Raw genomic sequence first — 18,077 nt, 5'->3', positions numbered from 1 at the left:
CAGAATGGCGTCGGCATGGCGACGCTCATCAGTTCCGGCTAAAATGAATGACTCATCTCAGATGTGGTCAATGAAACCGTCCTTACTAGTGTTTGCGATCATGAAAGTTAAAGTGCTGGATGTGTCGCAGCCTGAACAAATTAGCCGCCGCCTCCGACAAATTATCCTCACATCACTGATACGTGCGATCATGTCCGGTGCGGCCGTATTGGCAGCAGATGAAGCAGGAAGTAGCCTGCACCCGGCAGTGTGACAGTGGGTGAATCACACAGCGGCATGTCCTGAGTTCTCCATCAGCAACCCGCTGAAAATCTTGTGGCATGCTGACTCACGGCAGAAGCGCAACAAGAATTTATCTTTGGATGTTGCTGCTTTACCATGTTTAACCCAAAGGTGACTAAGGATGACTTTTTGTCCTTTCAGTAATTTGTTGCTGTATTTTGGCCACCATTACACATGTATTTTTCCTAAGACTGTTCTCTCATGTTAAATGTATTTTTAAAAATGACATTTAAAATTAACAGGTGTATGGCACACTGGCTATTATTCAGTAATACCCCAAAGCCAAACAGGACATACAAGTCACAGTAGCTCCTTTGCCTTCCTTCATTTTACTTTATTTTTTGTATTATTCTCAACTTTTCTCACTTATCTTTTCCAAAAAACACTAATTATGGTTCTTGGGCGCTTTTGTGTGTTTTTGTTACTTTTTCTTTTCGGGCCGTTTTGTGTTTGGCTTTGATCGGTTGATCAGTTTGTTTACACACGCGAGGAGCTGTTTGCGCTCTCCTTGCCAGCGCTATGGGGATCGCGGCCGGACATTCCCGTGGAACAACGGAAAAAGCGCCGGGGATGTCGTGCCGGCACAAAGATGAAGGAGCGGAGAAGTACATTTAAGGAACAATTTCCCTTGTGGATCAATACAGTTTGTCTAAGTCTTTCATTTTTCAAAGGGCATAAAAATAAAAAATTTTCCCCTCAAATTTCTTCTCAATCAACTCCAGCCCTGGATAAACATATAAAATATGTAGCGTTGTCCTTTGCCACATCGCACTTCGAAGTTTGCGGCTTGACTACATTGCAGATTTTTTCTGAGGGTATTTATTTGTTTAGCATATTCTACGTATTTTTGGCCAAGGTTAAAGGGAAACTTCGGTTTTTTTCAACCTGGGCCCTGTTTTCATAATTTTTTCTGTATATGTGAGTGCTGGATAAAACATTTTTTGAGGTCGCGCCAGTATTGAGCAGGGCAGGCAGCCTCCAGCCCAGCTAACGCTCGTACACAGGGCAACTGGCTCTCGTCAAAATTCGGCCTATAAACATGCATTTTTTTCACACTGACAGGCTCAGATAGTTACAATGAGTGTCCGACAACATACTAGAAAGGAGAAATTAACGTATGTCTCTACCTTTAGCTGGAGATCGCTGTTTGTTGTGAGCTGTGTCCAAATCTCACCACGCTACAAATCTCGTTCCGAAATCTCGCGATAACTCGCGACAAAACACCGGTGGAAAAACAGTTACCTGACTGAGGTGAAGAGAGATGATTTTCTGTTGGATTACCGAAGACTGTTATTTTAGTTTTATAGAAAAGTTTGTTTGTTTGTCTGTCATGGCTGAATTTTTGCCTGATATGGACGACGTGGATGAAATTGCATTTGATTTTGATGTCGCGAGTTATCGCGAGATTTCGGAACGAGATTTGTAGCGTGGTGAGATTTGGACACAGCTCACAACAAACAGCGATCTCCAGCTAAAGGTAGAGACATACGTTAATTTCTCCTTTCTAGTATGTTGTCGGACACTCATTGTAACTATCTGAGCCTGTCAGTGTGAAAAAAATGCATGTTTATAGGCCGAATTTTGACGAGAGCCAGTTGCCCTGTGTACGAGCGTTAGCTGGGCTGGAGGCTGCCTGCCCTGCTCAATACTGGCGCGACCTCAAAAAATGTTTTATCCAGCACTCACATATACAGAAAAAATTATGAAAACAGGGCCCAGGTTGAAAAAAACCGAAGTTTCCCTTTAAGCATTTACAACCATAAAAAGGCTTAATGAACTAAGAAATCTCAATACTACAGTAGTATTGGTCACTAGATGAGACCAAACCAATCGGACAACACTGTTCAGTATCGTGGTCACTGATTGGCTCAGCGTCAGGCAGCATTCAGTTCGAGTGGAAAGGGGATTATGTGGGTGTTCTCTAGATGGCTTTCATGATGATAAAAACTGTATTTTAGCAGTTTTTTTCATGCTCTAGCTATGAAAATTATTTATTTATAATTAATAATTCCAATTTAGCGGCGATTAATTTACCATTGTCAGGACCGGAACCAATTAACAGCAATAAAATAGGGTTTGCTCTGTTTTTTTGTATTGGCCTTTTGATCAAATTATGTCACAGTTGTCAAATTGTAAAAAAATATTTAACTAATTTAAACCCGTTGCCATTTGTACAATATAATAAGTGGAATCATTTTATTGTAAAATATTCCTTAATGGGTATGATGTCAAATGAGATGGAAGCTACTACACTATCACATATTAATTACAGTGACATAATCCCAGGGGATTTCTGTTGTTGGAGGGTCTCAGAGATGGGGGGTCTTTTTGTTCTTGTGCATCATGAAGGATGATGACGCTTTTAAGTAGCTTCCCATAAACCATATTGTTATTCCAAGCTGTTTTGCATTAGTGCTAATAGGTTTAAATTTGGGAGCTAATCCCATAATGATGTTTAGTTAGCACCTTAATTAGAACTTTTTTTTGCTAACAATGGTCAGTAATCCTTAGATTATAGCACGTGTGTCAAACTCCAATCTGGCCCGCCTGATCATTTTATACGGCCCATGGAAGCCTGGAAATAATGTGTGTCAGTAATGCACTTCATCTATATTGCTAAATGTGTTTCACTTTTGACAGAAAAAAAGATGTCCGGGCAAATGCATATCTTCTAAACTTTAGAATAAGCTGATCATGCAACATATTTCAAACATTTTTCTGTTCTCAAAAAATAAATACTAATATACCCAAATACCTCTCGATACAACCTTTTCACTTCTAATACGATACCAACAGGGGAGGCTTTATTATTGGTCAATATCGACATTAATCTGATGCAGTATCAGCACAAATTTGTTGTTTTCTATTATGGAGCATTAAAACGGACCTAGTGAAATAAGTCAGACCGAGAGCAATGGTAGGTATGAAAAACATTAACCTATTTATTATAAACAATGTGACAGATTTATGCTGTGTTTCGATTGAAGTGGAGTGGTAATTGTTCAGGGCTATTCAACTGGGAATGACACCATACCGGCCATACCGGTAAATTCCTAAAAACACTAGAGTGCTCCTGTTGTATAAAGGAACTTGGACCACTCTAAACACATTGGCAGATCCTTGCATTGACATTTAACACTGCTAGCAAACATAGAACACTGGGGTCATAACTTGTGATTTACATAACTGAGGCGTTCCTCAAAGCACCCCTTTTAGTCCTCTCCTTTTTGGAAGTTCCGCTATTTTTGTAATGTGATATATGTATCTAAGTTGTTGCTGTAGCCCCGGGGTGTCAAAGGTACGGCCCGCGAACCGGTAATAAGCGGCCCGCGAGATGAGTTTGCTAAGTATACAATTGAGCTGAAATTGTTTAATGAAAGAAACTGCTGATCTAAATGTGTCCACTGGGTGTCGCAATAGCAACTCTGTTGGGCAAGCAAATGCTTGCTACCGGGGCCAAGCAAGAGGTACGCAGTTAATCGCATATAGCTACGGTAATGTGTGGCTGTAGCTCCTCCCCTCGAACAAATGAAACGCAAAACCTGCGGTTTTAGGTCTTTTGCTTCGAACGCATTGCTCTTTGACATCCTCATTGCGCCTAAATGTCTCTGTCAAAAATGAGAAAAGTGAGTGTAACTCAACCATCTTGAACAGTTTCTACCTCCGTTTGTGTAGTTTGTTGAGTTAGCACAGGCTTAATACTTGGACATGACAAATGAGGTATTTGACATGGAGAAGTTTATTTTATTTTGTTCAATCCCAGATAGGCTGTGACTTCATGTTTATCGGCTTTGTAGATACACTGACACGAAGTCTAAGTTCGTTGTGTTTTTCAAACCCCGCACATTTTCTTCCCCTGTGAATTTGAAGTGTTTTGGCAAAAGGATTATTTGTGATTTGTACATTTTTAGAATGTGCTAGTTCTATTTTTGGCCAAAGTAAAACAAAAGAAAACAATCTGAATATGTCTTTATTTTTTAGTGATCATGCCATGACTTTACCAGTCCGGCCCACCTGGGAATAGATTTTCCTCCATATGGCCCCTGAGCTAAAATTAGTTTGACACCTCTGCTGTAGCTTGTGTACTTCAGATGCAGCCAGTAGTTATTTGTTCAACTTCTTTAGTTATACTAGTGGCGTTCCTCATGGTTTCATTTTAGGTCTTCTTGTTTTCATCATTTGGGATATTCAACTGGCGGAGTTCAGTTCAAAAAGATTCTTATAAACACTTATAGAGATGGTCTTTGATTATACCTTTAATGCAGAATGTCCTTGAAAACAGCAGGTCGCTTCTGCAACTACAATACACAAAATAAATAGACATAAATCAAATGTCTACTGTAGAGGACACTGGTTTTCTGGAATATACAAAGCAAGACTAATAATGAAGGGAGGAGTCCAGCCCACTAGTCCTTAGCTTTATGAAAATTTGGCCCCCAAAACACTGCAAGCCGATATGATCCGCTTTTTTTTTTTTTTACCTTATGATTTCAAAGGACGTTATCATCAAATGATAATAAATATGAGGCAATAATACACGCACATATGTGTAATATTCCCTCCGAGGGCGGCCATAAATGCAATGAAAACGAGTTGGACCTTTTATTGCATTGGAAAAAACCGGAGAGGAGACTTTGGGGATTTCTTCCACTTTATTTGGCCGTTGTTCAACTCTCTGGCGTGAATTAACGTACAAGTCTAATGCGCGTACATTGCCCCCGCCCTACACGGTACAACAAAATAGACACAAATCAAACGTCTAATGCAGAGGTGTCAAACTCATTTTAGCTCAGGGGCCACATGGAGGAAAATCTATTCCCAGGTGAGTTGGACTGGTAAAATCATGGCATGATAATTACAAAATAAAGACAAATTCAGATTTTCTTTTGTTTTACTTTGGCCAAAAATAGAACAAGCACATTCTGAAAATGTACAAATCACAAATAATCCTTTTGACAAAACATTTCAAATTCAGAGGGAAAAAAATGTGAGCGGTTTGAAAAACACAACAAACTTAGACTTTGTCTCAGTGTATCTACAAAGCCGGTAAACATGATGTCACAGCCTATCTGTGATTGAACAGAATAAATAACAAACTTCTACATGTCAAATACCTCATTTGTCATGTCCAGGTATTAAGCTGTGCTAACTCAACAAACCAAACAAACGGAGGTAGAAACTGTTCAAGATGGTTGAGTTACACTCACTTTTCTCATTTTTGACAGAGACATTTATGGGCATTGAGGATGTCAAAGAACGATGCGTTCGAAGCAGAAGACTTAAAACTGCAGGTTTTACGTTTCATTTGTTCGAGGGGAGGAACCACAGCCACGCATTACCATAGCTATATGCGCTTTACTGCGTACCTCTTGCTTGGCCTAGGTATCAAGCATTTGCTTGCCCAATAGAGTTGTTATTGTGACACCCAGTGGACACATTTAGATCAGCAGTTTCTTTCATTAAACAATTTCAGCTCAATTTTATACTTAGCAAACTCATCTCGCGGGCCGCATAAAACCAGTTCGCTGGCGTGATCCGGCCCACAGGCCGTACGTTTGATACCCCAGGTCTACTGTAGAGGACTCTGGTTTTCTGGAATATACAAAATAAGACTAATAATGAAGTCCAGCCCACCAGTCCTTAGCTTTATGAAAATGTGGCCCCCAAAACACTGTTTTACATGCAAGCCGATATCATCCGATTTTTTTTTTTTTTTACCTTAACTTATGATTTCAAAGGACGTTAATAATATAATTATATTTATTATTATTATATTTATAATAATAATAAATATGAGGCAATAATACATGCACATATGTATAATATTCCCTCCGAGGGCGACCATAACTGCAATGAAAACGAGTTGGACCTTTTTATTGCATTGGAAAAAACCGGAGAGGAGACTTTGGGGATTTCTTCCACTTTATTTGGCCGTTGTTCAACTCTCTGGCGTGAATTAACGTACAAGTCTAATGCGCACACATTGCCGCCGCCCTACACGGTACAACAAAATAGACACAAATCAAACGTCTACTGTAGAGGACACTGGTTTTCTGGAATATACAAAGTAAGACTAAAAATGAAGGGAGGAGTCCAGCCCACCAGTCCTTAGCTTTATGAAAATGTGGCCCCCAAAACACTGTTTTACATGCAAGCAGATATCATCCGATTTTTTTTTTACCTTAACTTGTGATTTCAAAGGACGTTATTGTCAAATTATAATAAATATGAGGCGATAATACACGCACATATGTATAATATTCCCTAAGAGGGCAGCCATAACTGCAATGAAAACGAGTTGGAGCTTTTATTGCATTGGAAAAAACCGGAGAGGAGACTTTGGGGTTTTCTTCCGCTTTATTTGGCCGTTGTTCAACTCTCTGGCGTGAATTAACGCACAAGTCTATAGATCGCCGCCACCCACACGGAGTGTGCCGTGTAGGGCGGCGGACCACGTGACCGGGGCAGGCCGGAGAGACGACGGCGTTCCAGTGAGTTGGCGACAGCGAGGAGAAAGGGCCATTGAAGGCGCCGAGAGGCGTGCGAGCCAGACCGGGCAGCCGCCGCTTACACAGAGCTTTCCGTCACAGGCGTCCCCACTCGGCTACATAACACGGTTTACCCTCAGCAAGAATATCAATGAGCCGCTCCTTAAAATACGAGCTTTTCTCGCTGAAGACCGGGGCCAGGAGTGTCGGGGCTGCACGTGCGCGTCCTTGTTTGTTGTCTTGTCTGGAGGGCGAAAAAAATCCGCTCGCTGCTGCTCCAAACCTACATCTGTGCCCCCCTGTGGGTGGTGCGTGTGTATATCATTCCTTGCCTGCGAGGTGTGTGCCCCTCGCCTGTCAGTCCGCGCTCACATCGCACATGCAGTAAATCCCTGTATGTCTTTGTCCTTCTACCCCCCTGGAGAAAGTCGTGCTATTACAGCAGTGATGTAATGCGGAGGGTCTTTGTGCGCTCTTTCCTCTTGGCTCGAGGGCGCCTTTAATAAATCGGCCCTCTTGGCGGCGGCCCAGCGGCGAACACAGGGGTGTATAATAAGTTCATTTATTTGTCAACACGGAGCCCGCAAGATGAGAAAGCGCCTGGCTCTGCATGATAAAAAGGCAGTGAGGGGGCTATCAAAGGGCCCACCCTCTTTGATTCCAGGAGAAGGCAGGGAAGTCTCCTTCAGAAACCATCGCATGCCGTTTGCTTTGCAATTGAATATGGTGGTATGTTAATGCCTCCCCCCCACCCCTCGGTCCATAGGTGGCCGAGGAACAGAGTGTGTGGGGGGGAGGGTAGGAGGTGAGGGGGTCAGTCTTTTCTTCCTCCAAAAACCTCACAAGGGTTCGGACACAGACTCGGGAGTGATGTGCGGCGGAGATGTCAACCACCCCGACGCTCTCCCACCACGCCCACCGCCTTCCCGTCTTTTCTCCCCGCCGCCGTCCCTCCGTCTTCATCTTCCTCTCGCCGTCGACCCCCCCTGACCCCTCCGTCCCCCCCTCCTCCGCGCGGCCACGCTCTTTGTCCGGTCCGTCTGGCTGAATTGCTATCAGCAAACAGGGGAACGTCTCTCAATCGGGCGGAATGAGGGTGATGACTCCGGACAATGGAGTCGCACTCTTCTGCCTTCCCGCCACTCTATTAATATGCTAACAGATAGGAGGGCCGCCAATAACTGTTGTCGTGACAAAGACCGGGGGCATGTGTGTCGTTCGACGGGGCCTTTTCCCCCAAAAAAGAAAGGTAGAAGTTGAGCAAGACGTCTTGAGAGAATGGCGCTACGCTCCCTCGCCGCCCTCCCTTTCCTCACGCCTCCGTGCCAGTCGTCTTGCCTTTTCGGGCTCCTGGCCCGTTCACAAGCTGTCTCATTTGCATTATGAATGACAGTGAGGGGAGCTAACAAGGTTATTGGTCTTTGAGACGCACGCCTGTGACCACACGTGGAAAAAGGACCTACAGCAGTGAGCATTGGCAGCGGCACTGAGCCTCTTTATTCCTCCCTTTCCAAGCGCTGTGGGGCTTTTTCAGGGAGCACACGATTTACTCAGGAGGTGGAAGAAAAGGGGACGGCCTGGGCGGGGGGGGCGAAGGGAGGCGGGAGGTTGGGTCTTGGGAGAGGGGGTGGGGTGGGCGGGCGGCTTTTCAGCCCCTTTACAAGTCGAGTGAACCCTCATTATCCAGGCTGCTGGTCATTAGCGAGCGCTGCGTCGGGACTGGGTGCAATTGAAGGATTATTTATCAACTAGATTACCGAATCATACAGTATTGTCTCCGGGAAACCACATGCCTGTACTCTTTTTGGGGGGGAGCATATTCATTCAAAGCGGACATTTTTATACGGCGCCAGCTAAATACATAATCCTCGAGTAAATGGACAGTTGTAGCCACTTTAAGTCCTTGTTTAAAGTAGCAAAACAGACTTCTTTTTTCATGCCGTACTTATTCAAACTAAAAGTGCACGGTTGGATATGACCAAAATGTGTCCAAGTAGCATAAACCCTCTATGCCAGGAGTGTCCACACTTTTTCCACCGGGGGCCGCATACTTAAAAGTCAAACCAAGGGCGATTTTGATAATGGTTTATTTTGTAACATTATATAGCAGACTTAATAATAATAATAATAATAATACCTGGGATTTATATAGCGCTTTTCTAAGTACCCAAAGTCGCTTTACATGTAGCATGGGCAGAATACGGCCCGCAGGCCACATGCGGCCCATTAAGATTTTCAATCTAGCCCACCGGACGTTCTACATAACGTTTTTAGACCTTTAACATCAAAATTATATTATATAATATAATATAATATAGGGCTGCAACTAACAACTAATTTGATCATCGATTAATCTGTCGATTATTACATCGATTAATAATCGGATAAAAGAGACCAACTACATTTCTATCCTTTCCAGTATTTTATTGGGAAAAAACAGCATACTGGCACCATACTTGTTGTGATTATTGTTTTTCAGCTGTTTGTAAATGTTGCAGTTTATAAATAAAGGTTCATAAAAAAATGTAAAAAAGTAGCCTCTGCGCATGCGCATAGCATAGATCCAACGAATCGATGACTAAATTAATCGCCAACTATTTTTATAATCGATTTAATCGATTAGTTGTTGCAGCCCTAATATAATATATCAGTATATATTTTTTACTGTATATATAATATGTAAATACTACGTATATGTAATATTTTATATTGCTACTATGGTACATTTGTAGTCTACTTTATACCTGCATTATCCTTTCCATCCTTTCCCTTTCAATACTTTGTAACTGAGCTAATGTTTTCCTTTTGGATCAATAACGTTTGTCTAAGTCTAAAACTGTAGCCGCCTATATGATCTTCGTATATTTTAAATGGCAGTAAGTCTTGAACTATAGAAAGTATTTCAATGGTTGAAATCTGGGCTTTTGAGTGTTATACCAGTTATTACGGTAATTTACGTCACAGCAGCTCACATGAGGAACAAAGCAGAGTGGCCGGGGTTTGTTTTCAGAGTAGCCAGCCGCAAACGCATGTGTCAGGAACAGATGCGGAAGCAAATTTGTACGACAAATGTCTGCATAAAAGTGATAATATATCATATTGTAGGTGTTTATTACACTTTGCATTCATATTTTGCTGTTTGTTACATTTTTGTTGTGTTTTCTGGTCTGACATGTAAAGGAGGAGCGATGGTCATATGTTGTTAATATTCAGTGTTTTATTGTTCATAGTTAATATTGTAAATCCCCCTTTCTTTATTTTCATGTACATTTTGGGTGTTCCGTTCAGTAAAAAAAACTGTAAAAATTCCATTCCGTTTTTTTGAGGTGGTCTGTCATAACGTTTTTAGAACTCTATTGTGACTTTTGGTATTAGTGTTCCTGAAAAAAAGGGACCCAAACACACATACTGGACAGCAGATTTTTACAGCTAAATGTGTAGATATCATTTATACACATTGGCCCCTCAGACACATTTTTCAAAATATTTGCCCAGCTCTGTTATATACCGTTATTTGGAGGCTATTGAGCGCACCGGAATGTGAGCCGCACCCAGCAAATTTTAGAACAAATAACATTTTTTACATGTTTTTTACATATACCACTACGAAACATTTTTAAATGGTTTTTACATATACCAGTATGAAACATTTAGCAAATGTTTTTTTACACACCTTAATTGTTTCCAAACAGTGTCCGTCACACAGCAGTAAAAGAGCTGATCAAACAAAACATAAGTCCTCATCATGGACCCACTAGCTGCAGAAGCTAGTTCTCCAATCAGCTAACTCAATAACTCCACGGTGACGTTTTGGTGAATTTACCAAACCGAAACAATACAAAAAGAATGCCTTTTCTAATGCTAACAACGCCTGTTTGATTATATTACGATGGCACGTACGAATGAATATACATGAAAACACTCTTACCGACATCACCCATGAGACGGTTTAGTAAGTATACATTGTTTTAGTTATATTATAAAACTTACAAACGTTGCTTGGAGTGAGGAATGAAGAATCCTTTGGCGCAGAAACGCTATAGACGAATATAGTAGTAGACAAAACGAGATATACTTCCTGTTCAAGGCGTGAAACCAGAAGTACATATTCAACCCGCAGCAACTGCAGTGAGCGAACTCGTCTAAAAGATGGCGCCAAAGCATAACAATAACACACCTTTTCAGGGTCTCTGTGGGTGTTTTGTGAAAACTATTTGTTGAATACAAAACATTGTCCATAAATTAGCTGCACGGTTTTGTAAGCCACAGGGTACAAAGCGTAGGAAAGAAGTAGCTGCTTATAGTCTGGAAAATACTGTATATTTAAAGATAAAACGTGTTAGCTTTGTCTTATAGGTGACAAAGCATATTATTATTAAGAATTGGTATTAACATTTCAGGTTTTCTCAATACATGACCTCATTTTGCTCTTTATTCTTAAATTTTTACTGTTGTTTTTTGTTTGATTTTATTTCGACAATATGCCGCATGCCCAAAAAAACTTAAGCTGCAAGCAGAAAAATGCCCCCTGGGCCGCACTTTGGTCACCCCTCGACTTACAGTCTAAGAAAGGGGTTTGTATGGCTTGTTTTGTAAGCTTTATGAATATTTCCAAACTCATTCCTCGCCTGGTCATGGTGAATCTCCACACCAAGTTCCATGAAGATTTAAAGGCCACCAGATGGACAGTAAACATAAACAATAAACAACGAGTAGAACCATGCAAAGGCAAATTAGCAGCGGCGCGTACACTTTGACTCAAATAGCTTTTCTCCCTTTTCAACAGATTTCCGATTCGCCATGCACCCTCCATCCATGATTGCCACTGGAAGTGTTGGGGCAGCAATCTGTGGCTTACAGCTGGACTCAGCGAACCAGTCCCAGTGGGGGGACAGTCTGACAGACCTGCTGGCCAAAATCACAAACACAGAAGTGGTGAGTTCATGCCCGCAACACTCATTTTTTAATTTTATTTTGCCTTACATTTATCCTCCAAAACAATGTGCGTGGGTGAGATATTCGAAATATTGTTGGCATTCTGTTGGGCAGCACTATTCAACTGGTGGACCGGGGGCCGGGAATAACACTATACCGGCCCCTGAGTTCAGTTCAAAACTTGTGAGACAAACGTTTTTGCAGCAAATTCCTAAAAAACACCAGAGTCCTCCTGTTCTATCGAGGAACTTGGACCTTTGTAAACACATTGGCAGATTCTTGCAATGACATTTTAACCTTGCCAGAAAACAGAACACTGTCCTCCAAATTTCTGATTTACATGCAGTACAGGACAAAAGTTTGGACACACCTTCTCATTTCAATGTTTTTTTTTTATTTTCATGACTATGTACATTGTAGATTGTCACTGAAGGCATCAAAACTATGACACCTGTGAAGTGAAAACCCTTTCAGGTGACTACCTCTTGAAGCTCATCGAGAGAATGCCAAGAGTGTGCAAAACAGTAATCAGAGCAAAGGGTGGCTATTTTGAAGAAACTAGAATATAAAACATGTTTCAGTTATTGCACCTTTTTTTCTTAAGTACATAACTACACATGTGTTCATTCATAGTTTTGATGCCTTCAGTGACTATCTACAATGTCACTGTCATGAAAATAAAGAAAACCCATTGAATGAGAAGTTGTGTCCAAACTTTTGGCCTGTACTGTACCTGAGGCGTTCCTTAAGGCACCCCTTTAAGTCCTCTCTTTTTTGGCGGTGATATATGTATCTGTTGCTGGAGCTCATTTACTTCAGATGTAGTCAGTAGTCATTTGTTCAACTTCTTTAGGGTTCTCCTGGTGTTCCTCGAGGTTCCATTTGAGGGTCCCCGGTTTTTTGTCATTCGGGCTATTCAACTGGTGGGTCGAGAGTTCAGTTCAAGAAACTTGTAAGGGACTCACATTTATGCAGTGAATTCTTAAAAAAAAAAAAAAATAGTAGAGTGCTGAAATAGAGATGATCTTTGACGAGCTTTTTCACATCTTTGTTTATTTGTACAATTGTCATGTGATCAACGTTTGTTTTCTGTGCGTTGGGCTCTTTGTCAGAGAGTTGACTGTTAGCAAGAGGAAGGTTTCCGTCTGAGGAGGGCCTCCTCATATAAACAATGCTGGAAATGCTGCTGTGGTGGGTAAGACGAGTTTAAACAGCGGCAGGACCTTTAGGCATACCTGGTATTCGTCATGCGGCGAGAAGTGTTGGCCGGTCTCGACGTGCTTATTTAGTGGCATGAAGCAAGTCACAATCATTTTTATTTGAACTTTCTTTTAAACACCAAGCCTCGATCGGTAAAGTCCAAATATCCAACAATGGTAGCGTAGAGTTTAGTTCAGGGGTCTCAAACTCAATTTGCCTGGGGTCCGCTGGTGGTATAGTTGGGCTGCACAAAGTATTCACTTCAGAATCACGTTTTAACCATGTGACTAGAGCAGCTATATAGGCCTTAAATCAGGGGTCGGCAGCCCAAAACGTTGAAAGAGCCATATTGGACCAAAAATACAAAAGGCAAATCTGTCTGGAGCCGCAAAAAATGAAAAGCCGTATATAAGTCTTATAATGAAGGCAACACATGACGTACACTACCGTTGAAAAGTTTGGGGTCACATTGAAATGTCCTTATTTTTGAAGGAAAAGCACTGTACTTTTCAATGAAGATAACTTTAAACTAGTCTTAACTTGAAAGAAATACACTCTATACATTGCTAATGTGGTAAATGACTATTCTAGCTGCAAATGTCTGGTTTTTGGTGCAATATCTACATAGGTGTATAGAGGCCCATTTCCAGCAACTATCACTCCAGTGTTCTAATGGTACAATGTGTTTGCTCATTGGCTCAGAAGGCTAATTGATGATTAGAAAACCCTTGTGCAATCATGTTCACACATCTGAAAACATTTTAGCTCGTTACAGAAGCTACAAAACGGACCTTCCTTTGAGCAGATTGAGTTTCTGGAGCATCACATTTGTGGGGTCAATTAAACGCTCAAAATGGCCAGAAAAAGAGAACTTTCATCTGAAACTCGACAGTCTATTCTTGTTCTTAGAAATGAAGGCTATTCCACTAAATTGTTTGGGTGACCCCAAACTTTTGAACGGTAGTGTAAGTGTCTATATTAGCTATAATAGCCTACTATCAAAATGACTGTGTCACAGGCTGAAGCAAATCTTCGTTGACAGAAATGTTGAAGTGTAATATTTATTCCACACGTTTTTACAACATTAGAAACCATTAGTAAATCAGACGCTACTCAGAAGGTGAGATAACTCCTAGAAATTACTGGCTTTCAATGGCCAAAGGTATAGATGTGTGTGTCTAAGTTAAAGGAAACGACAGGCTGTCTTTTTTTAATAGATTTATTACAATCTTTGCAAGTTGGGTAATGTTTGCTGTGGTCTGGAACAACATGGCACACAAACAACTATCAGAAATGCGGCAAATGTTACACACAGATAATGTGTCATGAGACATTAAGATTAAAGTACCAATGATTGTCACACACACACTAGATGTGGTGAAATTTGTCCTCTGCATTTGTCCCATCCCCTTGGGGAGCAGTGGGCAGCAGCGGCGCCGCGCCCGGGAATCATTTTGGTGATTTAACCCCCAACTCCAACCCTTTGTTGCTGAGTGCCAAGCAGGGAGGTTATGGGTCCCATTTTTATAGTCTTTGGTATGACATGCAAATATAAATTAAATACACAGAGGACATAAGTAAAGGCAATTAAATTATCTCAAATATACCTACAAAGGGCACTAAATTGGCCCTAGTGTGTGAATGTGAGTGTGAATGTTGTCTGTCTATCTGTATTGTAGCTCAGATAGACTCCAGCGACTCCGAAGGGAATAAGCGGTAGAAAATGGATGGATGGATACCTACAAACGAGGCATAATGATGCAATATGTACATACAGCTAGCCTAAATAGCATGTTAGCATTGGTTAGCTTGCAGTCATGCACTGACAAGTGAATAACATCAACAAAGCGCACCTTTGTGCTTTCATGCGTAGTTAAAACGTTTGGTGGACAAAATGAGACAAAGGAGTGGAAGATTTTACATGTAAACAAACTGTTGCGTCGCAGTCAGCACTATGGTGAGTTCAAGAACCGCCAAAATTAGTAGGACAAAACGATGTTCACCAAATACTCTCATCAGTGAAGCATATACACAAACATGTTAAACAGTTAAGTCATTAAAAATGTAATATTTTTATACTGTTGAGTTCCCAAGGTGATGATGGTCAGGGACAGTTCTGCTCGCTTTTATGAAGTTGCTCTTTGTGTTGCTTAATGTGTGTCATTTTTGTGTTTGTAACTAACAATTACGACACTAAACTGTGACGTTAAGTAGAGGGCCCTTGGGCAGCAAATGTGGGACCCCTGCTTTAGTTGGAACACAAATTCCTGTGTGCACACTACACAGGGGCAGCTGTAGTCTCCAAAACCCCGGTTTTGTTAAATCCCGACCCAAAGGGAGGCTCAAGAGGAGGCGGAGGTGGACCATCAGCCCTGCGTGGCGACAATCAAGTCCCTCCCGCCTCTTCCTTTGGGTCCTTAAAGCGTCCCTGCTGGAAAGCATGGCTCCCTCTGGTGTGTGCTGTGTGAAGTCTCGCTCACCAGCTGAGGAAAAACAAATAGTTCTCCTCAGCAGCACAGGACCTCAGTGTGTTTGGACTGCACGGTTCAGGACTCGAGGGAATTAAGTCGCTCTATGGCTCTGTGATCAACTCCCCACATTCCAGGATCCAGACAAGCCGTGCTTTGCAGCGCAGGCTGGAGGCGAAGCAGAGGGCACCTTTCCTAATTCAACATATATGAGGGACTTAAGTATAAACTGCTTAGAAGCTAGCCAAAAGCAAACATATTGGGTATGTTTTGGTTTGTAAAGTTACACAAGAACTTATATCAGATCCCCGCTCGAGAGACACAGCTTTAAGAAATATGAATTTATGCAAAATATGTTGATTTCTTCAAGACTTTTGATACCATCAAGCCATGCAGGCACACTAAAATAGTCCTAGTCAGTCCATCACCTTCATGACGATTTAGACTGCAGTCACCAGGGTGGTAGTTTGAACCAAAGTCCAAATGTACAAGTTTGAACCAAAGTCCAAATGTACACATAAGCTTGTGTATTTGTATTTGGCCGGCTAGAGAGGAGAGCTAAAGCTAGCTAAACCGCCGGGCCAAATGTGAGGGGAAAGTTTCGCCAAAGCTGCTGAAGTGGCTGCCAATGGCATCACGGCGGAGGCCGCCCCCTCCCCGGCACCCTGCTGGCATCTCCGTTATCCACAAGCTGCGGTTTTCCAATGGAAATGTGACAAGGCCCAGTCACCACCTTGGGCACGCTGGAAGAGTGTGTATCGCCGCACACACATGCGGTATGGCCAAGCCGGGCTCCCGAGGAGAAGATAGACCTATAGTGGTAGTGACCTGTGCAGAAAGAGATATTATGGACCGTTTAAGGTTCCATAGGAAGTCAGGGAAATAGCAATAATCTTTTTTTAAGTCAGTCAGCCATTATGAGGGGTATAACCCAACGAACCATTGCGTGCATATTTATTTTTGATTTTCACCGCATGAGAATAAACAAAATGTTTTTCAAGCGACCGCAGTTCATCCTTTTCCTTCATTTGTGAATATTTTTATTGAGGCTGTCAAAGTTAACGCATTAGCACATGTGGCTACAAAATGATCACATTACCGTATTTTCCGGACCATATGGCGCACCGGATTATAAGGCGCACCGCCGACGAATGGTCTATTTTCGTTCTTTTTTCATATATAGGGCGCATTAAAGGAGTCATATAAAAAAAGAAAATTCTAAATGGAAAACACTTCCTTGTGGTCTACATAACATGTAATGGTGGTTCTTTGGTCGAAATGTTGCATGGATTATGTTTTACAGATCATCTTCAAGTCGCTTTCTGACAGTCGCTTCAGGATGCGCCGTTTTGTGGGCGGTCTTATTTACGTGGCTCACCTTTGACAGCGTCTTCTCTAGGGTTGGGTATCGTTTGAATTCGAACGATTACGATTCCGATTCCTGGCGATTCTCGGTTCCGATTCTTCTTGTACCATGCCGGGATCAATGTGTTTGACAGGTAGTCCCTGGAAGGTGGTATGTATTTTGGGTTGAGAGTTTTCACCATATCCCTGCAAACATAAACAAACATGTAATGTTGCTGTTACTGTTTAGCCCAGTATCAATTAGCTTAGCTCTAACGTTATTGCTTAACTAACCTAAATGTTGGAGATTCCACCTCTGAAAAGGGATGCAGTCTTTTGACTGTGTGTGCAGTGACCTTTCTGTGGCACTCTTCCGTCTGTGGCACCGACATCTACCCCATTGCCGCTACAGTGAACGGAGTACGCTGAGCACATCGCGGAGCCTGGCATGCAGGTTGTAAATTGTCTATGAAAAAATATGCGGGCTAATTTGTTAGCTGCCTCAACGTTGGCGCAAAACACATTATTTATTGCATATATATTGTTTTACTTACCGGATTCGGACTGCAGTGCAGTCACCGAGGTGCCAGGCTGGGCGTCGAAGCCAGAGGAAGAGGCACAGGAGGACGGTCGGCGCAGCGCGTCGAAGACGGGACACGCATTTATTTGTACTCCATGAACTCGGAGGTGCTTCATCATGTTCGACGTGCACCCTCCTAAGCACAAAACAGTCCTGTCGCACGTGTTACATTTCGCCGATATTTCATTTTTTTTAGTAAAATAAAGCCACACTTTCGACCGCCGACGCCCGCTATCCATGCTTGACTGACTCGCTCGGCTACATAGGCTCGGCTATGCTAACACTTCCGGCGGTGGGCGCTTCTTCGTTGGTGTTCAGCGGCTTCTTCTTCCGGTCGGCGGACTTATTCTTTTTTTCCGGTCGGCGGACTGGGTATCGAAACCAGGAATCGAAATTTAAACTTTTGAACGATTCCGGGAGAATCGGAAAGTTAGTCCCGGTTCCAATCGATACGCGATACCCAACCCTAGCCCGTCATCTTTGTTGTAGCGGGAGTGGAAGAAGTGTCAAAAGATGGAACTAACTGTTATGACATTCACACTTTACTTAACTCAATAACAGAGTAGTATCTTTTCATCCGCCGGAATTGTGTACCGTGAAAAACCGTCCCGACAGGAACACTCTAATAACTAAAGTTCCTTGGGCGAATGATATAAACTCAATACACCGGTATGTTTTAGCGCTTTCATGGAGAGTTTACTGGCAGATATAAGTAAGAACTTTACACTACTTTATATTAAAATGGTAACAGCGGGGGATGATTGTCCCATAACAAGAAGA

The 18,077-nt window shown here is 42.1% G+C and overlaps 1 protein-coding gene across 2 annotated transcripts in view; it reads left to right on the top strand.

Annotated features, from left to right (window-relative positions):
- The window catches only part of ccnd2a (cyclin D2, a), a 57,040-nt gene that overhangs the window by 21,705 nt on the left and 17,258 nt on the right, over positions 1-18,077 (top strand). For both annotated transcript variants that reach the window (XM_062036092.1, XM_062036093.1), the window contains exon 4: positions 11,557-11,705. In XM_062036092.1, the coding sequence (XP_061892076.1) occupies positions 11,557-11,705 (149 nt within the window). The remainder of the gene's footprint in view (positions 1-11,556; positions 11,706-18,077) is intronic.

This window comes from Entelurus aequoreus, linkage group LG24 (genome assembly GCF_033978785.1).
Source record: "Entelurus aequoreus isolate RoL-2023_Sb linkage group LG24, RoL_Eaeq_v1.1, whole genome shotgun sequence".
In the NCBI taxonomy this organism is placed as follows: Eukaryota; Metazoa; Chordata; class Actinopteri; order Syngnathiformes; family Syngnathidae; genus Entelurus; species Entelurus aequoreus.
This window is presented reverse-complemented; position numbering and strand designations above follow the sequence as displayed.